Genomic DNA, 19,345 nt, shown 5'->3' with positions numbered 1-19,345 from the left:
TTTTTGACACCTAGAGTGCAAAGAAATTCCTTAGTTAACTCTGTATATCCATCCTCATTTGGAAATATAAAATTTTCCCAAATCAAAGCACTAATCTTGTCTATTACTTCCTTTTCCATTCTTAATTACCTTAGAGAATGCCTAGAAGGGATTTTATTAGCAACTACATCTTTGGAGGCTATGATATTAAATCTATTTCTTTCTTCCTCACTAATTCCTTTCTTTTCTAAATAACTTATAAGGCTCCATCTTGAGGAGAACCTTGAGCAATTCCCTTCCCCTTATCACCCCTTGTTGGTTTGGACTTAGGTGCCATTAGAGTTAAGATGAAAAGAAAATGAAATAAAAAGGAGATTTAAGAGAGAGAAAATAGAAAGCAAACAAAGTATGGGAAATTGAAGATTTATGCTTAGAGAATAAATAAAAGTAATTTTAATAACCTTTTATAGGTATTTATAGACTTAAAAATGAAGAAAAAATGGATATATTCCCATCGAAACTTGAAATTTGAAAAATCTATAATGTTTTTCAAAAAGCAGTTTTAATGTCATTCGCGACCACGATACCATGATTACATTCGTGATTTTTGAAAATTGTGTCTAATGGTCATAAAAAGTTTGGAATCGCATTTGCGAATTTGCACCTCACAGCTATGAATGACTTAGAGACTGAGCAACGGTCAGAAATCCAATTCTCGCATCTACAAGAAGCAAGGCACGCTCATGATTTGATTTAAAAAACAAGATTCGAACTCTAGTGACTATCGCGCTCGCGAAGCAAGGATCACACTTGCTATTTATATGTCAAAAATAAAATTTTATAAATTTTGTTAAGAGAAAAATATATAGATACTTTGATGGATAATGAGTTGAGTATGTTTATCCTTATGAACCAAAAATAGAGTTGAATTTGTGAATGTAAGATTGATAAAAAATTAAAATTCTAAGAATTAGAAAGGGTAGAGAAGAAAGAACACAAGATTTATAGTAGTTTGTGTATTAACAAACCCTACATTCACTCTCCAATAACTAATTAGGTGTCTAACTATCACAACACACCAAACAATGGAGGTATACTCAAGTTCACTTCCAACTTAGTGTTTAGGGCTCACACATAGCCTTATAATAGCTTTTCCTAAATGCTAACTCTTAAATCTAATCCAAGTTTTTAGGCTAACACTCAAACTTTTATAAAAGTATTAAAAGCTCTACAATAACCTTTATAAGGTTAGATACACACAAAAATATCAAAGGTGTGAAAATGTTAAGCAATTAATTTAGCACAATAAGAGGTTGTTGATCAGCCATAAATATTGTGTAGAGGGAGTATTTATAACCTTAGAACACCAAAGAGATGTTACTCTATATCTATAGGCCAAGACTTTGCTTAAAACTTTAGATAGTGAATTAAATGCACTGTTAGAGTACAGTTGTGGTCATTATACTTAATCGCGCTCGCAGCTGGAATTTCACGGTCGAAACACTAGAGTCGCGGTCGCGATACTCAAAGTTACAATGACTATAATCCATATGGCACTTCGTTATTCGGCATGTTAGAGACAACCGTTAGCGGTCTTCCTAATAGGTATGAATATTGCGGTCACGATAACTTTCTTGTGGTCATGATCAGTCCAAAATAAGAAACTTAAGATAGTGAGCTTGATCCCGGTTGCGATGGTGGCCACTATCTTTATTGCCTTCAATTTTTCATTTCTCATGGTCATGATATCTTAATTTGCGGTTGCAATCTAGGCTATACTACAATGGCTACAAAAGTATGAATGTCGTGGTTCATGCTGATGGCAGTCGTGATTTAGGAGGCAGAAATTGAAATGTGAGCTTTCTAAGATAGAATGAATTCCTTCAAAAGATACAGTTATAAAAGTTAGCATTAATCATTCAATATAACTGTCAAGGTTAAAATAAAAGGTGCCTATAGTCATTAAATGAGTTAGGCTAATATAATATATTAAAATATTAACCACATGAAGTAATTCATTTACAAGAATCTCCTCCTAATAAAGTATTATAAGAATAATGAAGACATGAATTAATAATATTAATAAATTAAATTAAAATATTGTCCTTTTTTCTCTAACTTCTTATATATATATATATATATAACTCAATTCCAATTATATTATAATTTTGGCCTATATAGTGTGTGATATTGTCCTTTTTCTCTAACTTCTTATATATATATATATATATATATATATATATATATATATATATATGTATATATGTATATAACTCAATTCCAATTATATTATAATTTTGGCCTATATAGTATGTGATATAGTAATTTATCAATTTCTTATAAGATATGGAATGTATATGAAATTATAATATGATTGGAATTGAGTTAGATGAATTATTAATTAATTCTATTAAAATTAGAAATGTATTAAATTAAACTAATTACTATTTCTAAGGATATTTTAGTCAGTTCATGAATTTTTTTTCTTTTTCGTGCTTTTATATATACTAGTTTTTTCTCAAGTCTGTTATACATAAATGTTAATAATTGAACTTGCTATTTATTTATTTATAATAAAAAAATATTAAATTTAAAATAATAAATAGTACTAATGATAAAAAAAATTGCATAGTCCTTATAACATCATTAGTTGATCTAAGTTTTATTTGTGAAAACTAATTAATCCATTTATGATTTCTTCTAGTTGTATCAGATGTAGTTCATTATATTCATAAATGCATTAGTTAAGTTATATTTTTTAATTGATGTATTAATTCATGTGTTTATTATTATTATTATAATGTCTCATAGGTAGAGTTATTACAAAATGAATTATTTTAAGTGGATAATATTTTTTATATACTAAACTAATTAGACATGAACATGTTCAAGTATTCATATAAATTTAAAATTAAATTTTATTATAAATTTAAGTTGTATATAATGTAAACTCATTTTTACTTTATTGTCAATGAATATATAAAATAATATAAAAAATTAAAAAATAGCTTAACTAATTTTTACTTTTTTAATATTTATTTATCATTTGATATTTATGTTAATCTTTTGCTCTTTTTATCATGAAACTTTAAAATTTATCTATTCTTATATTCCTCTTTTTCTTAACATTTTATTTTTGTTTAATTATAGTAATATTACTATTAAAAGTATTATATTATAAAACTAATTTTGCGAAAAAATATTAAAACTAAAATATTAAATTTTTTACATATTTTTTATCAAGATAGAGATTTTATTTCAATTTTTTATTAAATAATTATTAAAATAATATAATCAGATTATCTTAAAAGTAAATAAAAATAAATTATTTTTCAAAAATAATAATTTTAAAATATATATATATATAATTTGACAATGTGATTTAACCTTTTAACACAAAGGATCATGTGATTTTTTAATAATACTTTAATACCCTGAAAGTTAAACCATTAACAATTTGTATCCAAATTCATTACCATCATTAATTCAATAGTTATAACTCATTCATTTGGTGTTAATTGCTTATGATTCTATTATCTTACCAGCTCAGCTTTCACTTAAGATTGGTCATGTCAATTTTTGTAAAGTTTAGAAAAAAAATTAAAAAGAGAGAAAATAGTCTCACAGTCTGATTTTTTTTAATTCTAGTCAACTTCAACGAATTTTGGATTATCTGACAATACTAGAAAATTCTACACTTTGCTGTCTATCCGACAAGACAGATTTTGCAGCGATCGGACTTTATTTGAAATTCAATTGCCAAAATTATTAACAATATTAATGAATTTGGATATAAATTGCTAACAATATAATTCTCAAGATACTAAAGTGTCACAAAAAAAAAAATCACAAGACCTCTTGCGTCAAAAGATTAAACCACATGGTCAAATTTTGTACTTTCTCCTAATTTTGGTATCCGGGTAAAAGAGGAGCGGGACGTGGCCTCGATGTGTCGCAAAGGTCACTTGGTCCCACCAGACAGAGTACTGGAAGAGGCTCAAGGTAGACAAGAGTACGACAACCGCATAGCAGATCTCAAGCGGACGATGCAGCACATGGTTCGTATGTTTGGTACTGACTTCGTTCCACCACTGACTTTGTTGCACCACCTACGCCTACTCCTCCAGCCGGTGCGTCTATGATTGCTACCCCGGATCCTCCAGCTTAGGACCATAGCAACTCCTCCTCGTCCATTAGCTCCGATTAGAAACTTTTTTGTTTATACTTTACTTTATTATTTCTTATAGTATTTTGACTTTGTAATTTTTTGTATATAATTATTTATATTTTCCAATTTCATAATTTTTATTTCTATTTCTATTTATGAAATATGCTAATTAATTTAAAAATCTTAAAATACTAATTAGTTTTTTTGAAAAAATTAATACTTGCATTTAGCGATGACTATTAAATAAACATCTTTTAAAATAAAAAAAATATAACGATGGATTAGCAATGACTTTTTATTAAAACAAAAATAAATATAACAACGATTATCGCAGATTAGCGATAGGATTAAATAAGAAATTTTTAATATTTTATAATTTAGTGACGGTTTACCTACGACTCCTTTTTTCAACAATTCAATGATGACACCATATGTCAGTAAATGAAGATATGACGCATCGTAGGCTACGCCTTTAGTGAAGGCTGACTTAGGCTATGATGACGACACATGTCGTCATCACATATACCGACGGATACTATAGGCATCATTATACATGTAATGACGCCATTTATATCGACGAGTGAAGGTCGTGGCTAAAAAGCTTTACAGATGCAATTTCCACTTTAGTGACAGAACGTTTGTCGCTAAATACCATTTTTTTGTAATGGATAATTAAGATTGAGTTGAGAGATAATAACAAAATAATTAAAGATAAATTTACTCCCCCTTAATTCATGATCTCCCTCTTAGTTATAAGCTAGGAAGTTAACTAATATATGTGAGAGAATGAGCTCACCCTGTCCATCATATGAAAATATCAATCTATATGAGACCTAGACACTTCTACAAATTGGTCTCTTGTAAGGCCATAAGGCTTGCCAAAGAGAGTGAATGTAATTCCATAATGGCCTAGAGTGTAAAGAAACTCCTTAGTTATATACCCATCCTCATTTGGAAATACAAACTTTTTCCAACTCAAGCGCTAATCCCATCTATTACTTCCTTTTCTATTCCTAATTACTTTAGAGAATTCCTAGAAGGGATTTTATTAGCAACTACTTCTTTGGAGATATTTAAATCTTTTTCTTTCTTCCTCACTAATTCCTTTCATTCTCTAAATAACTTATAAGGCTTCATCTTGAGGAGAACCTTGAGCAATTCCCTTCCCCTAATCACCCTTTGTTGGTTTGATTACAGTTTGATTTTTCTTTAATTCTAGTCAACTTCGACGAATTTTGGATTATCTAACAAGACTAAAGAACTCTACACTTCACCTTCTATTTAACAAGATCGATTTTGCAGCGATCGGACTTTATTTGAAATCCAATAACAAAATTATTAACGGTGTAAATAAATTTAGATACAAATTGCTAACAATATAATTCTTAAGATACTAAAGTACCACAAGAAAATCATAGGACCTCTTATGTCAAAAGGTTAAATCACATGATCTAATTTTCTACTTTTTTCTAATTTTAATTAAAAATATATTTGGAGAAAATGAACATCTAGAGTTTAGTATTGATAATGAGTTATTAAATCAAAAGAAATAAAAAGATTCAAATATTTTATAATTTTATATAAATTTATTTGATAATTATCCTTTGAATTTGTAAAAATATAATAACACATAAAGCTCTTTTATATGATAAAAAATACTCATAAAATAGTCAAATATATTTAATAAATATTATATTATAATTATCAAATAATTTTATATTATAATTTTTGTAGTAATAATTTACAAACGCAACATAATAATGAGTAAGATTAGTAAATCATTTTTGAAATTAAAAAAAATTAATAAAATAAAATAAAAAGTGCCTCAAAATATCGCAGACTACAATATCATATAAAGATAATTTCAGTAAGAAAAAACAATAATGTATTATCAGCTAAACTCAGTTCCAAAATAATTCACATAAAGAAAAAGATAATAAAATTGCCAGGGTGTGCTGCTTCTTTTAATGTCAAACCCCAAGTTTTGGGGGTATAATTTTATCTTTTTAATTTAATCTTTTGTTCTATAATTTCTGTTTACGAGTTTATTATGAATGGTTTGACTATTAATAGAGAACATGTTATAATTGAGAAATGATTAGAGTAGCAAGCCATCATTTGGTGTCATAAATAGTGATTCTAATAATTGGATTCAGCTTTTAAATGGCTCATCATTCTTTCTTTTTCTTTTTTTCTTCTTTTTCCTTTTGAAAGGATGGCTCATCATTCGGAGTCTACGAACGACACTGGTGTCAGCAATTCTAACCATTGGATTCAGTCTTTTAAACATTAGCCGTTCAATTTTATTCATTTGAACCGACCAGTAATCTGTTAATTAAAGTTATTTAAATATATCTTTCAGACTAAATTGGATCAACATGATCAATCTTCTCTTGTTTTTATCCTTTTAAACTACAATATTAGTAGAAAGAGATTACTTTATACAAATACACATGTGTATATATAATAATATAGCAACTATATATATAATTCATTAAATATAAAAAAAAAAAAGTATTGTTATCCATCAACTTTTAGTTACTGTATTAAATTGAATAAGATTGGAATTAATAATTTAAATTATATATTATTTAACACAGGAGTCACACTGACACTAAACAATAGCTCCAATTCCTTATATAAATGGTGTTATGATAAGTAATTAATATCTATAAAAGGTACTCCAGTCTATAATATATTATAATTATAGTACAGTAGGTATAGTTCCTAAGAATCCTTTTGAATATTAACACATAGCAGCTCAGCTAGTCGCCCAGTTCAGTCCTTTCCCTGTCTACCAACTAAAAACAAATGGGAGCACTACAATAATCCATATAACTTATCACATATATAAGATATCTATGAATATCCGCATATTTTCTCACCAAACTAACTGCCAATCTATCAACTATACTTTAATTATTTATATTGACCATATCATATATACAGGGTAAATGTATAATAATAATAATAATAATAATAATAATAATAATAATAATAATAATAATAATAATATAAAAATCCTAAAACGAGTTTATTGAAAACCTGGTTTTTCTTAGACTTTTTCTAAAATAGAAATTATTAAAGAAAACGTTTTTTTCTAATATGAATTTAACAAGAATAATTTATAAAAGATAGTAAAATTGATCTATAAATTTTAAAAAATAGATATATTTATTTCTAACCCAGTAACAATTTTAAATTGATCCTTTCAGAGTATAATCAGAAGACTTGACAAGCACATATTATATTGTAATATAAAGAAAAGCTAGCTATCATGTACTCAAGTAACTTATAGAGACTAGATGTGGTAGCAAGTCTCTCTATCTCCATACTCATAATGAGATGTATCAGTAAGTTACTAAATTAAAATGTAAAATGAAGGTCACAAGTTCAAGACCCAAATTGTTTATAGTAACCAAAACTGTTGATACATCATTTATCCCTTCTTATCTCTTGGTGCTTTGCTCATTGAATTTAGATCTAAAATGATATATGTCATCCATCATCAATAAATAAATGTGAAACAGTAGATATTAAACTGCAGCAATCTCACAATATAACACCTGATGATTTATTAACAACCAGAAGTAGAGAGTCTATCCCAAGCTAAGCCTATTTCACACATATAAATGTCATATGAAGTATATATGCTTCCAAATTTTGGAGCAAGAGCAACAATGATACATGAATATTTACTACTAACAAAAGGGTACAAGTCAGTTACATACCGAGTTTAGCAAAGAAATCCTAACAAAAGAAAAGACCTACCAATCAATGTTCCTTTTCTCAAAGGCCCAATCTCAAATCTAGAGTGAGGCCTGATGAATAAGAAGAGGAAGATTCATCTTCAACTGGAGCAGGCAAATTGAGGTCCAACCCACAATTCTCCTTTGCTGCATAAACAATACTATTAAGCCCTGATCGATAATTCATAGAAGAAGAAGCCTCCTCCCCTTTCTCCCAGTGGCACCTTTTATGCCCGCCAAGTGCCTGCCCAGTGGAAAATACCCTTAAACAAATGCTACATTTATGCCCTAAAACCATCAACATCTTGTTATTATTATTATTATCATTAGTATTAGTATGATTATCCTCCATATTCTCCTTCACATCAACACCCACAATTCCACTATTCTCCTCACCCATATCACAACCATCACTACTCCTAGTTATAGCAAAACAGCCTTTCACATTCTTGTGACTAGCCCTATGACCACCTAATGCTTGATGTGATCCAAACACCTTCTTGCAACTTGAGCACTCAAAACGACAATTGATCGCATCTTCTTGAACATGAAAACTACTACACGTAGCACCGCCGCCAATGCCACTCCCCTCACCACCACCACCGCACTCGGTCTCTAACACTGTTGAACTAACATGATCACTATTAGCCAATAACAACAAACAAGCAGCCACCTCATGATCTTCTGCAGTCATCATCACAACAACTTGATCCTCTACGTTACCGATTTCTTGAATTGGAGGAACGGGTGGCCTGCGATGATTAGGTGGTGGATTAATGCCACGCCATTGTCGTTCTGGGTGGCACCTCATGTGGCCAAAGAGCGCTTTCCACGACCAGAACTTTTTACCACATTCACTACAAGGTCTTGTGATCTTTGGTGCAGATGGGTCAGGTTTTCTAGCGTAGTATTTTGGCTTGGAGACAATGTTGCTAAACGTTTCACTTGCAGTAGCAGAAGAAACCAGATTGGAAGAAGAAGGTTCAATCTTTATCATTTTGGTTCGTTTTTTACGCATCTTTTGATGGTGGTAGGGGAAATGAGGCGAAGAAGATGATGGAAAACAGAAATCAGGGTCTGAATCGGTGTTGTTGTTAGTCATCTTGATAAAACCAAAATCAAAATCAAAGAAATGAAAAGGCAGCAAAAAGAGTGAAAATATGGAGAAGAAGTTGCTTATGTAGTTGCAGTTTGGAGACGGTTACTAAAAGACAGGGAATGTGAGACAGTGGTGAGAGAAAGAAATACTTTTGAGATCGAAGCGGTTTTTCTTTTCTTTTTTATTTTTTAAGTAATGGGAAAAGGAATGTCGAGTCGAGTGGGTCCCAATCTTTTCAAATACAAAGAGTTATCCTGTAAAAAAGGAAAATAGACATGTGCTTCTAATTTCCATAAGTTCGTTTTTGGCCCTTGAACTTGTGTCTCGGGTTCAAATAAGGCCAAGATTTAACTTCAATTTTTCACTTAAGCTTTTTACAGTTTGGACAGCTAATTATTTAAGAGTAATAATTCAAGAATCATAACTAATTAATTTATTAGTTAATTAGCTTACGTGTTAGTTAATTATTAATTGGAGCCCAGGCAAGGTTTGATATATTATCCTAAAAAATCAAATTGTTTAATTATGGGACAATTAGTACTCCTTCCATTTCAATTTAAAGAGATTGAAGTTAACATATAATATTTGGAAATTAATAGCTTCTTTTCCTTAATTATAATGCCCATCAATTCTTTTAACTAGTTTAAGAGAAGCAAATAATTTTTTTAAAAAAATTAAAAGTAATAAATTGCGATGCAAAAAGAACCACTCCAGTAACAAAATTTTTTTTAAAAAAATCACACTAGTAATAGCGATCCAGAATACAAAAAGATGACGCAAAACAAAATATATAAAAAATTGCTAGAGAAAAGGCCATAGCAACAAAGGAGTAATATTGCCTCAACAACATAAAAAGTGTGCAGAAAATCTCATTTAATCATTGAATAGTAATCTCATCCCAACAGCTCCCAACCAAAAGACAAAATACAGGAAAAAGAAAAGATGGAAAACAAGAAAAGAGAGACCATAAGTGATAATAAAGATAAGTTATTTCTAAAATTCGTATCATAATAAAACAAAGAATCAAGATTCAAGAAAAATAGAAATAAAAATGTGTTATATTTTTTATTAATTAAATATTTAGTCTGCTTTCTTTTCAGCATTTATATATCATATGTTGATAATTTGTGTAGTCTCGTATCTAATTATGTCATATCAAAATAAATGTATAATATCAAAAGAGTTAGTCTGAATATAATCCATTTAACTAATCATGTCAAACATCAAATTTAAATACGAATATATTTATCAACTACGAATATATTTATCAACTAAGTTAAATGGGTTAACCTGTATAACTCGTTTAATAAATTTAACTTTTTAAAATATATTTTTAAAAAGAAACTAACTATTAGAATTACAAAAGATATATTTATTTAATTATAAAATGACTTAAAATTTAAATTTTTATTTTAAATAATTATATCCTTATAAATGATAAAATTATTTATATAAATATGTAGAGAGAGAATACATGTATTTAAACGTGTTTATACATATTGTATATACATATTAACCTATAAACCCGTTTAAACCTATCTTATTTCTATGTCATAAATAGGTTATTTATTCTAAACTCAAACCCATTTAACTATGTGCGGTCTCGTATCATTTAATCGGATCGTGTAAAAAATTTCTAACCTTAATATACCGCTTGATTTGGGTGTAATTGGTACAGAAGTGCCAAGTTGTGGAATTAGTTTGTTGAAAAAGTTTAATTTCATCTTATTCAAAACCAAGCCGCAAGTTGAAGGGCCAGAATGACTATTTGTCCAATATTTGTGCGACTAACTGCCTGCTTTTTTGGACTTTGTGTTTCGCTTTTTCTGTTTTATAAACACGTGGTTACATCCTACGCCTCCTACCCTACTCTCTCTCTCTCTCTCTCTCTCTACCCAAATTTTGTTTTAATTTTTTTTCAAATATATATTATTTTCTTATATCAATTTATGATTTGATATATGCTTATATGACTATATTCTTTCTATAGAATCAACCTTATCTCATTTTCCACTGAATTTGTTTCATTTGATGGAATTTTTTCATTTCAGCTGATTGAAGAGTAGATAAAAGAAGAGAGAGAAAAATGGATTAAAATTAAAGAGATAATAAGAAATAGAAAGAAAAAGAAGAGAGAAAAAAATAATCTTATCTATTAATTTATTTAATTTTAGTATTTTTAATTTACATTAGAGAAACAAGGAAAAGAAAAAAGAATAATATCATCATATAATTAGTTTACATTTTCTCTCAGAAAACTAGTAATGAATAAATTAACCGTGCTAGTTCTTAAGGTACAATTGATATGTCAATAATGGACTTGTAATTCGAAATTTGAACCAAAAAAGATACAGAGCTTATGATAAAACAACAATATTCCTTTTACCAAAATAAAAAGAAAATGAAATTTCAGTAAACAGGGAGAGAGGGGGAGGAGGGGTAGAATACAGTACAACAGCAACGTGATAAGAAAACCGCTTGTGAGTTTTCAAACCTCTTTCGGATCCCTGCGGAAGACATATTGGTCTCGAACATAATTACAACCAGTCAAGCAACGATTGAAACCAGTTAGATACACCTAAATACCTAATCATGAAGAAAGGTGGCAGTTTTTTTTTTTTTTTTTTACAGAGCTACATCGTGAACAGAGTTTGATGCTACAAAATGAAGCCGGTATGGCAGTTAGGGTTAAAAGGAAAAAGAGTAAACAGTAGGGTTAAGCTGATACAAGTGCCTGCATGCAGCTGCATTTCCATCTTCACCCAAAAGAGTAAACACTAGAGATCAATCTTGTTATTTCTCTAGCTCGCCCTTAGAGGTCATGGGTGACTTCATGTTCTTCATGGCCTTCCCCAGTACATTTAGAACCCCAACCCGTTGCACCTCTTTTGCTGTAAGAATGGACACGGATATGTAATTAAATAACTTTAAAGTAAGAAGAAAGAGGATAGAGTATGACAGAACCAGTAGCTTTGGGTTTGAACTGTGTTTCAGCTCTTGTTCACGCCTCAGCTTCTAAAGAAAGAAATAAAAGTATCTAATAAGTCGAGTCTTGTGCCGGTCATATAGAATACCAACACATAGAAAAAGGGTATCACCCAAAAACAATGGACGTTCTCATAAGGAATCCATCGAAGGCTTTCCACAAATTTAGATTTGGTCGTAGAAGGATCGAATTATGTCAGAAGAACAGGGGAATACAAAAAAGTAATGTGACACACAGACCAATCATTCGTATCGGTCGTATTCTTGAATTTGGAACAAAAAGAGGAGAACTGGTTCCTAGCATGGGACAGAGAATAAGACCACTTAGATCAGAATAGCATTCACCATTGCAACATCCTATTAGCCTGAAGTCATTTAAGATATTCAAAGCAACTATAATTTACAAGCAAATATGCACAATACACCTGGTAGCAAGTACAAAGACAAATACTGACTGCAGAAGCCAATATTAAGCAACATGTCAAAAAGCAGCAGAAGCCAACATTGAGCAACATGTCAAAAAGCAGCAGAAGCCAACATTGAGCAACATGTCAAAAAACATTTCAAACCCAGTCCTAGAGGCAGAGCAGAGGAAAAGGCAATGTACCATGGGTTTATATGCTGCCGTTTCAATATTATCTATGACACAGGAATGTCCATATGAGCTTCTATATTGATTTAGACATATTTTCTGCCCAAAAATCAGTAGCACTAGGCGACATGGTATCATCAGTGTATACTGGCAGAACAGGCTCCAAACACATGCAGAACAACTTCTCCCCCTCTTCTCCCTGCCCTCAACCCTTGCTCTCCCAGAAAAGTGAAAAGGGATAAAATGGAAGAATAAGAGAAGTGCCTATGGACTGTTGTCTAGAAAGTAAGGCCAGGAATAAAATGCCTCCAAGACATTTACATGAACATGTTCATAGGCATACATAATTAGTTTGTCACTGTGTCCTAATTAATAGAACTGCCAACAATTCATCTGTATAGTCTTCTTTTATTTGCCAGATCTTTTCACACTAAGCACCTCTTAACAAATATATTGCAGCAAGATATTTAATCTTTAATGCTCTCAAACACCGTATATAGGCTAAGCTACTTTCAGGTAAACAAAGGTTCTTAATAACCTTAGAAAAATGAAAACAGATAAAAGACATTAAGCATGGTGTACAAAGATGTGCACACATTGTCACTTCAGAAAGGTGAACTATGAAGAGATCATGAAAGGTATAACTAGGCCCATGGTGGCCACCGTAAACATCCAAATAATCGCATACCACCAAGATAGCTTCATCAACTAACAACCAACAGCAGCATAGCAAATATTGGTATTTCTCATCATTGAAACAGAAGTAAAACAATTGTAAGAGATATATTGGCCTTTATCGAAAGCATATTATATAATGCGGAAAGTTGAGTCAAATATATAGTTGCTAATAGCCTAACAAAAAAGAAAAGACTCCAGATATTACTGCCATTCCTTTCATTATACCACCTTCTACTCAACAGAGGTTGCATTTGACACCACTTTGCATGCATTTAACAATTTCCAAGGGAAAAAGAAAACAAATAAAGCTAATAAAATTACCTTCTTCTAATGAAAGTTGAATTGTTCTCTTCTCCAACTCAACTGCATGTCTACTAAGATCCACCGAGGAAAGTGAACGAAGCACTGATACAATTAAAAAGTAACATATAAGTCAGTGCATTTAAATAATTGCAGTTGCAAGTTAGATTATCTGAAGGCAGGATCTTTGAGAATCAAGCACATACTCTGTACATAATCCTCTTGGTCTGACTCATCCAATTTCTTCAATAGAATTTGCAACTGATGATATCGCTCTTCCCAGTGCAGGTTCTTCATTCCCTTTAGATTATTCAACAAAGAGATAGCAGACGCAACAGGATGATAATTAGGTTCTGTTGAAAGAAACCTCGTACTAGAGTTGCCAATGGGAAGAGGAACTGAAGAGTTTCCAGATGCATTTGTCAAGGAAGCCACAGGCATAGGTGCATATGCTGGAAAAAAAGAAACTTTAGCCTCCTTGATCTGTGGTTTTGGTTGCATGATCTCTGCCTGGTCAAGTTGCCTTGAATTCACGCAGTCAACATTAATGCTTCTGCCATCACAAATACTACTCTTGCCAGTTTCCCCTTCAGATTTCCTTCGAACATAAACAAGCTGAGCATTTGCCGCATTACTACTTGGAGATTGGTGATGTGGTGGGGGAGAACTCACTGGATCCATAGGTGAAGGTGAGGGTCTTTTTGTGCCGGAAACTTTAACAGCATCATTAGCTTGTCCCCTATCCTTTGAGAAAGATGAATTCGCAACAGAATTAGAAATTCTGTTCTCATTCTGCACATCTCTCAAAGCTGTCTTCTTTACTGCAACAGGAAATTGCTTATCACAAGCGGACACATTAGATTCCGTGTTGCTGAGCCCATACTCACTACACTTTAAATCTACAGCTTGCTGAACCATCTGAACCAAGATCAATAAGTGGTAAGGAATTCAGAAAATGGAAATCAAAGAGGAAGCAGATCTTATGTGAAATAGCAATTAAATGAAGCGTTTAAATATGTTGCTGGGATTGCCTTGTTATGGATTTCTCAAAAAGAAAAAAAGAAAATATAAATAAAAATACTACAAAGAACAGCATTTGAAGGATATGCGGTGCAAAACTATTATAGATGTGCATCAAATACTAAGATAATGCTCAATCTGTGGCTACTACAAAGAACACTACTATTACTAGTTTTAACTCTTCCACATGAAAAAAAAAAAAAAAAGAGAGAGAGAGAGAGAATGCAAAACACCATTAAGACCAAGTGAATATGAAAAAGAAAATGCCATAAAACAACCAGCAAGAAGAGTGCCACAGACAATTACAATTAACCAATAACACATTTTTCTTAAAAGGAATCACGGAAACATGCAAAATTGCTTGCTGAAGGGCCAATAGAATAGACTACTCGAACGAAGCTAAATACATTGAATTGAAATGAAATATAGCAAGTAATCGTATATGGGTCATAACCGTACTAAATAGCAATTACAGTTGTGAATTTTCCCAAATGCAAACAAAGTGAAAAGTATGCGAAGTTACAGCATAAATACAATTAATAAAGAGGAAAAAGTCCGACCTCTTTGGCCCAGTACAGAAAATAAACAAATGAAGAAACGATGGGCAGAAGAGACAGTGTTACGGCACCAGATCCATGCGGGTCTTCCTTCTGGTAACTTGTTTGGTTTTCTGATTCAGAACTAATTAGGTTTATTTCAGTTTGTCATGTCATTCATTCTCCTGGCCAATCAAAACGTAACATGTATTTATCACCTTTCTTTAAAAAAAAATTTCACGGGGCACCTCTTTTTTCTGGAAAAATTTGTTTTTACGGTGAAAAATATTCTTTTTACAGTTTTTTTTACTATTTTATCAAAAAAATACCCACAGTATATTTAAAAGATATTAAAAAATTATTTTAATTTATATTATGTTAAGTCAATTTTTAATTATTTTTTTAGTTTATTTTTTAAGATTTTAATAGAAAATAAATACTAAAAATAGATTTAAAAAATATCCAAAAATTATTTATTGTATCATTGTAAATTTTCTTTCTAAAATTTCGTCAAAAAGAATATACTAAAAATCTATCTAAATGATAGTGAAAGGACATTATTTTTAATTATATTATTGTAAATTTAATTTTTTATTTTATAATTTTTTATTTTTTGAGAATTTTATTAGAAAAAGTATATTGAAGTATACTTAAAAGATATTTAAAATTTATGATTTTAATCTGTATTTTTATAAAAAAAATTTCAGATTTCGTATGAAGAAAGATATTAAAAAAAATTTATAAAATATTTAAAATATATTATTTTAATTTATATTTCTATAAAATCAGTCAAATAAGATATATTTGTTATTTTTATTTTACATTTGATATTTATGAATTAAATAATTTTATATATTTTTATCAATTTATTAATGCACTATTTCTTGTATTACGAGAGTTTAGTTATTGCCTGTGATTATGAAACTGTGAATTGAAATATGTTATTGAACTAGTAAAATACTTGTGCATGCAACGAGTTAGAGCATAACACATAAATATAGGAAAATTTTTAAAACATCTAAAGTAACATAGCATAATATTTAGGTCTAACTATATATTAAAGGGTTAATTACAAAAGAATTCTCGACCTTTGGCGGTTCTCTCAATTTAATCATGTGTTTTTAATTGTAACAATGTCATGCGTGACATTATCAATTTTCTCAAATCGATACATAAATGAAATTTCCGGTGAAGTTTATTCTACGTGGAGCCGGCGCTCTGGTAACCTAAACACGTAGATATGGTGCGTTTACGTAGATACGGTGCGTTTTAAAGCAAAAGCAGAAATGTTGCGTTTTGCCCTATAGAAATGATGCATTTTTCACATATTAAATTGAAGATCCTTGTTCCCAAATGCATCGTGCTTCATATGCCCCAAATCCCTAATTCCCAAATTCATTTGCAATCTGTAACCCTAGTTTTTCTTATTCTCCTGGTTGACATTTGTCTGCTAGTTTGTAGGTCGCGCATGGAAGAGGTAATAATGTTGTATTAGGTTGATTGAAAGATTGATTTGGAACTTCTGATCCTGTAATGCTTAAATTGCAAGCTGGATCAGTAGTTCGATGGCTTCACTCTGACATATGAATGTCTTCCTTATACGAAAGAGGTGATGAAGCATTTGAAGGCTAAAAGGACGCATTGGAAGAGATAATGAAAGTGAAGATGGTAATGGAGTCAACTATTGCAGAAAACTTGATGACTGCAGAAAGCTTAATGACTGCAGAAAACTTGATGAATGCAGAAAACTTGATTACTACAGAAAGCTTAATTCTGAGAAGAAAATGCTATAAAGAGAGTATCCTGATGTGGTTTGAGAAAGTTTTGTATTGTACTACTCATTGGTATTGGTATTGTAATGCCTATGAGTTTAGCTTAACTATTGGATAAATATTTGTTTTGTAATTTGAATAGAAATATTGAATAAATGACAATGTTAATTTATGATTATTGAGCATTTTGACATAGGCCATATAACTTGAAGTTGGATGCATTTTGCATATATGGTACTAGTATTAATCATAAATGGAGAATACAAGTGTTTAAGAAGAGTATGAATTGATGAAAATAAAGGCATTATCTACCTTCAAAACATTCGGTTAATAAAGGCAGTATTTACCTTCAAAACATTCTATTAATAAACTCTATATATCCGCCTTCAAAACATTCTGATAATAAAGGCAATATTCGCCTACAAAAAATTAGTGCAAAGGCTGCTATAAAGAAAGGCACAAGTCTGCAAACAAGATAACAGACACAATATTTGCTTAAAAGAAATGTCATACTCTACATTTAATCACAATTGCATTGTAGTAGTCAATTTGCTTGACTCTCTTGGGTTCCAACAGGTGCAACACATCTCCCACCATTTTTAGCTCCTCTGCCACGACCTCTGCCAGGTCTATTGTTTGTTGAACTTGCAATTGTTGGTCTGGCATAAGAGGAAACTGATTTGCCCTTACTTGCTGCTGCCTTTGCTGATGCTGCCTTTGCTGCTGACTTTGTACCAGAAATGAATTTCACTCTCCTTGATTCAGGCATCTAGAAACCAAACACAATTGCTCCATTAGCCTAGGCATAAAATAATAACAAATAAAATGTTGTACTGAAAATTACCCTCAAATACATGTTGCCAAAATCTTCAAAGATTCTAACTCCATAACCTTAGTTAACCTGTTTGTACAACCATAATGAATACAAATTGCTTCCCACTGTTCAAATGTAAACCAAATACAAGTGTTCAAATAACTTACTAATGCAGTTTCTTTTCTCCTCCTTTGAGGTCCACTTGAAGGTGTGCCACCAAATTGAGTTAGTCCAGATTGAGGTCCACTTGAAGGTGTGCCAGTAAATTGACTTGGTCCACTTGAACTAGGGACATCAGACTGAGTTGTTGGGGAAGATGCGAGATCAGTCACGAGTTGCTTTTGCGTGGCTCGCCACGCTGACTGCAGCAATTTAGGAGGCCTCTTGAAAGATGGATCATTTTTTATCTTACAACTCCTCTTGTTGTGCCCAACTCCTCCACAAACTGCACAACCCTCTTAATCCTCTTTCTTGAAGCCTCTTCAATGCCATCCTCATCAGTACTGTCTGAATTCACATCCCCATCAGAGTCCTCGTATTGACTTATAAAGCTAGATGCTTCATGTCCAACATTTTCTGCCCCAGTAGTGCCATCAGTAGATGATCTTTTGAACTGCAAACCAGTGTTGCCATGTAATCTGTCAGCAAGCTCATCAACAGGCACATAATTCTTATACTTTGTTGTCCTTTTCCTTGCTTCCACATACTCATCATCATATGACAGTTCATTATCATTTAGTCCATCATTTGTGTCACTCTCATCAACTAGTAAGTACTCAGGATCCTCTTCTGATTCTACTTGCTACTGCAATTGCTCACTGTGTTCAACACTGACATCAAACACAGTTTCATTTAAAGGTGCTAAATTGTCACTCTCATCCTCAGTTTCATCTAAATCATCAGTCTCACTCTCACTCTCATCAACTGGTAAGTAGTCAGGATCCTCTTCTGATTCTACTTCTGGATTTTCACTAATACAGCTAACACCACCAGACAATGGTACTTGTCCTTTCTCTCCTTCGACATAGACTTGTAATACTCCATTGCCTTCATCTATATACTTAATCATTTCCATTAACCCTCTATCATCCACCATTTCCCTTAACCCATCATTCAAACTCATTCTTGGAATCTTATAAGAAATCTTTGGCCCATAATACCCTAGTTTTTCTGCTTCATCAAGTATATCTAAATATCATATCCTATCTGGGTCTAATCCATGTTTAGGCAAAATATCTCCACCTACATAAACCATATTCCCACCAACAAATACAAAACGCCCACCATAGTTTATATATAGAGAAAAGCTGTCAGACATTCTGTTGAAAGAGTGCATGAGTTAATATTTCAACAAGACAAACACAAGACATACATGAATAAGACCCTGCAGACCAAGACCATGACAAACTCAAAATAAATAAATACGAAAGTGCCTAGACATATAGTAAACTCAAATACATTTTGAGCTCAAAAGTGCAGTAATAAAAAATTGATTAATGCCCTACCCCACACATATCGCACTCATCTCGTTAATGTAAAAGTTTCTTAGAAAAGCGATTAACAATGTAATAACTTGTCTTTTTCCAGTGGTCGGTACTTCAAGGGACCACAATGTTCGATGGCTGCTGTTGTCTTTGCTGGTTGAAGGGACCA

The 19,345-nt window shown here is 31.4% G+C and overlaps 2 protein-coding genes across 2 annotated transcripts; both read right to left on the bottom strand.

Moving 5' to 3' along the window:
• Positions 1-7,791: 7,791 nt before the first annotated feature.
• On the bottom strand, positions 7,792-9,542 carry LOC8281456 (zinc finger protein ZAT3). The gene has a single exon (XM_002527101.4). It carries the CDS (start codon positions 8,996-8,998, stop codon positions 7,937-7,939), a length of 1,062 nt encoding a protein of 353 aa, XP_002527147.2. The 5' UTR covers positions 8,999-9,542; the 3' UTR covers positions 7,792-7,936.
• A 1,810-nt stretch (positions 9,543-11,352) lies between these two features.
• On the bottom strand, positions 11,353-15,316 carry LOC8281455. Its single transcript, XM_002527102.3, has 4 exons — positions 15,131-15,316; positions 13,757-14,468; positions 13,572-13,655; positions 11,353-11,886 (listed from the first exon to the last, which is right to left on the bottom strand). Exons 2-4 carry the CDS (start codon positions 14,466-14,468, stop codon positions 11,789-11,791), a joined length of 894 nt encoding a protein of 297 aa, XP_002527148.2. The 5' UTR covers positions 15,131-15,316; the 3' UTR covers positions 11,353-11,788.
• Positions 15,317-19,345: the final 4,029 nt, after the last annotated feature.

Source organism: Ricinus communis, chromosome 8, assembly GCF_019578655.1.
Source record: "Ricinus communis isolate WT05 ecotype wild-type chromosome 8, ASM1957865v1, whole genome shotgun sequence".
NCBI classification, from domain to species: domain Eukaryota; kingdom Viridiplantae; phylum Streptophyta; class Magnoliopsida; order Malpighiales; family Euphorbiaceae; genus Ricinus; species Ricinus communis.
Note: the sequence above shows the minus strand (reverse complement) of the source record. Positions and strands in the feature narration are given on the sequence as shown.

What these genes read in the sequence shown, in the direction of transcription:
- LOC8281456 (XM_002527101.4), bottom strand. Translation starts at nt 8,998, where the DNA reads ATGACTAACAACAACACCGATTCAGACCCTGATTTCTGTTTTCCATCA.
- LOC8281455 (XM_002527102.3), bottom strand. Translation starts at nt 14,468, where the DNA reads ATGGTTCAGCAAGCTGTAGATTTAAAGTGTAGTGAGTATGGGCTCAGC. An exon ending in CCAAGAGGATTATGTACAGA is followed by an intron (nt 13,656 to 13,756) that starts GTATGTGCTTGA and finishes TAATTGTATCAG; the next exon opens with TGCTTCGTTCACTTTCCTCG. An exon ending in TCAACTTTCATTAGAAGAAG is followed by an intron (nt 11,887 to 13,571) that starts GTAATTTTATTA and finishes CCATTCTTACAG; the next exon opens with CAAAAGAGGTGCAACGGGTT.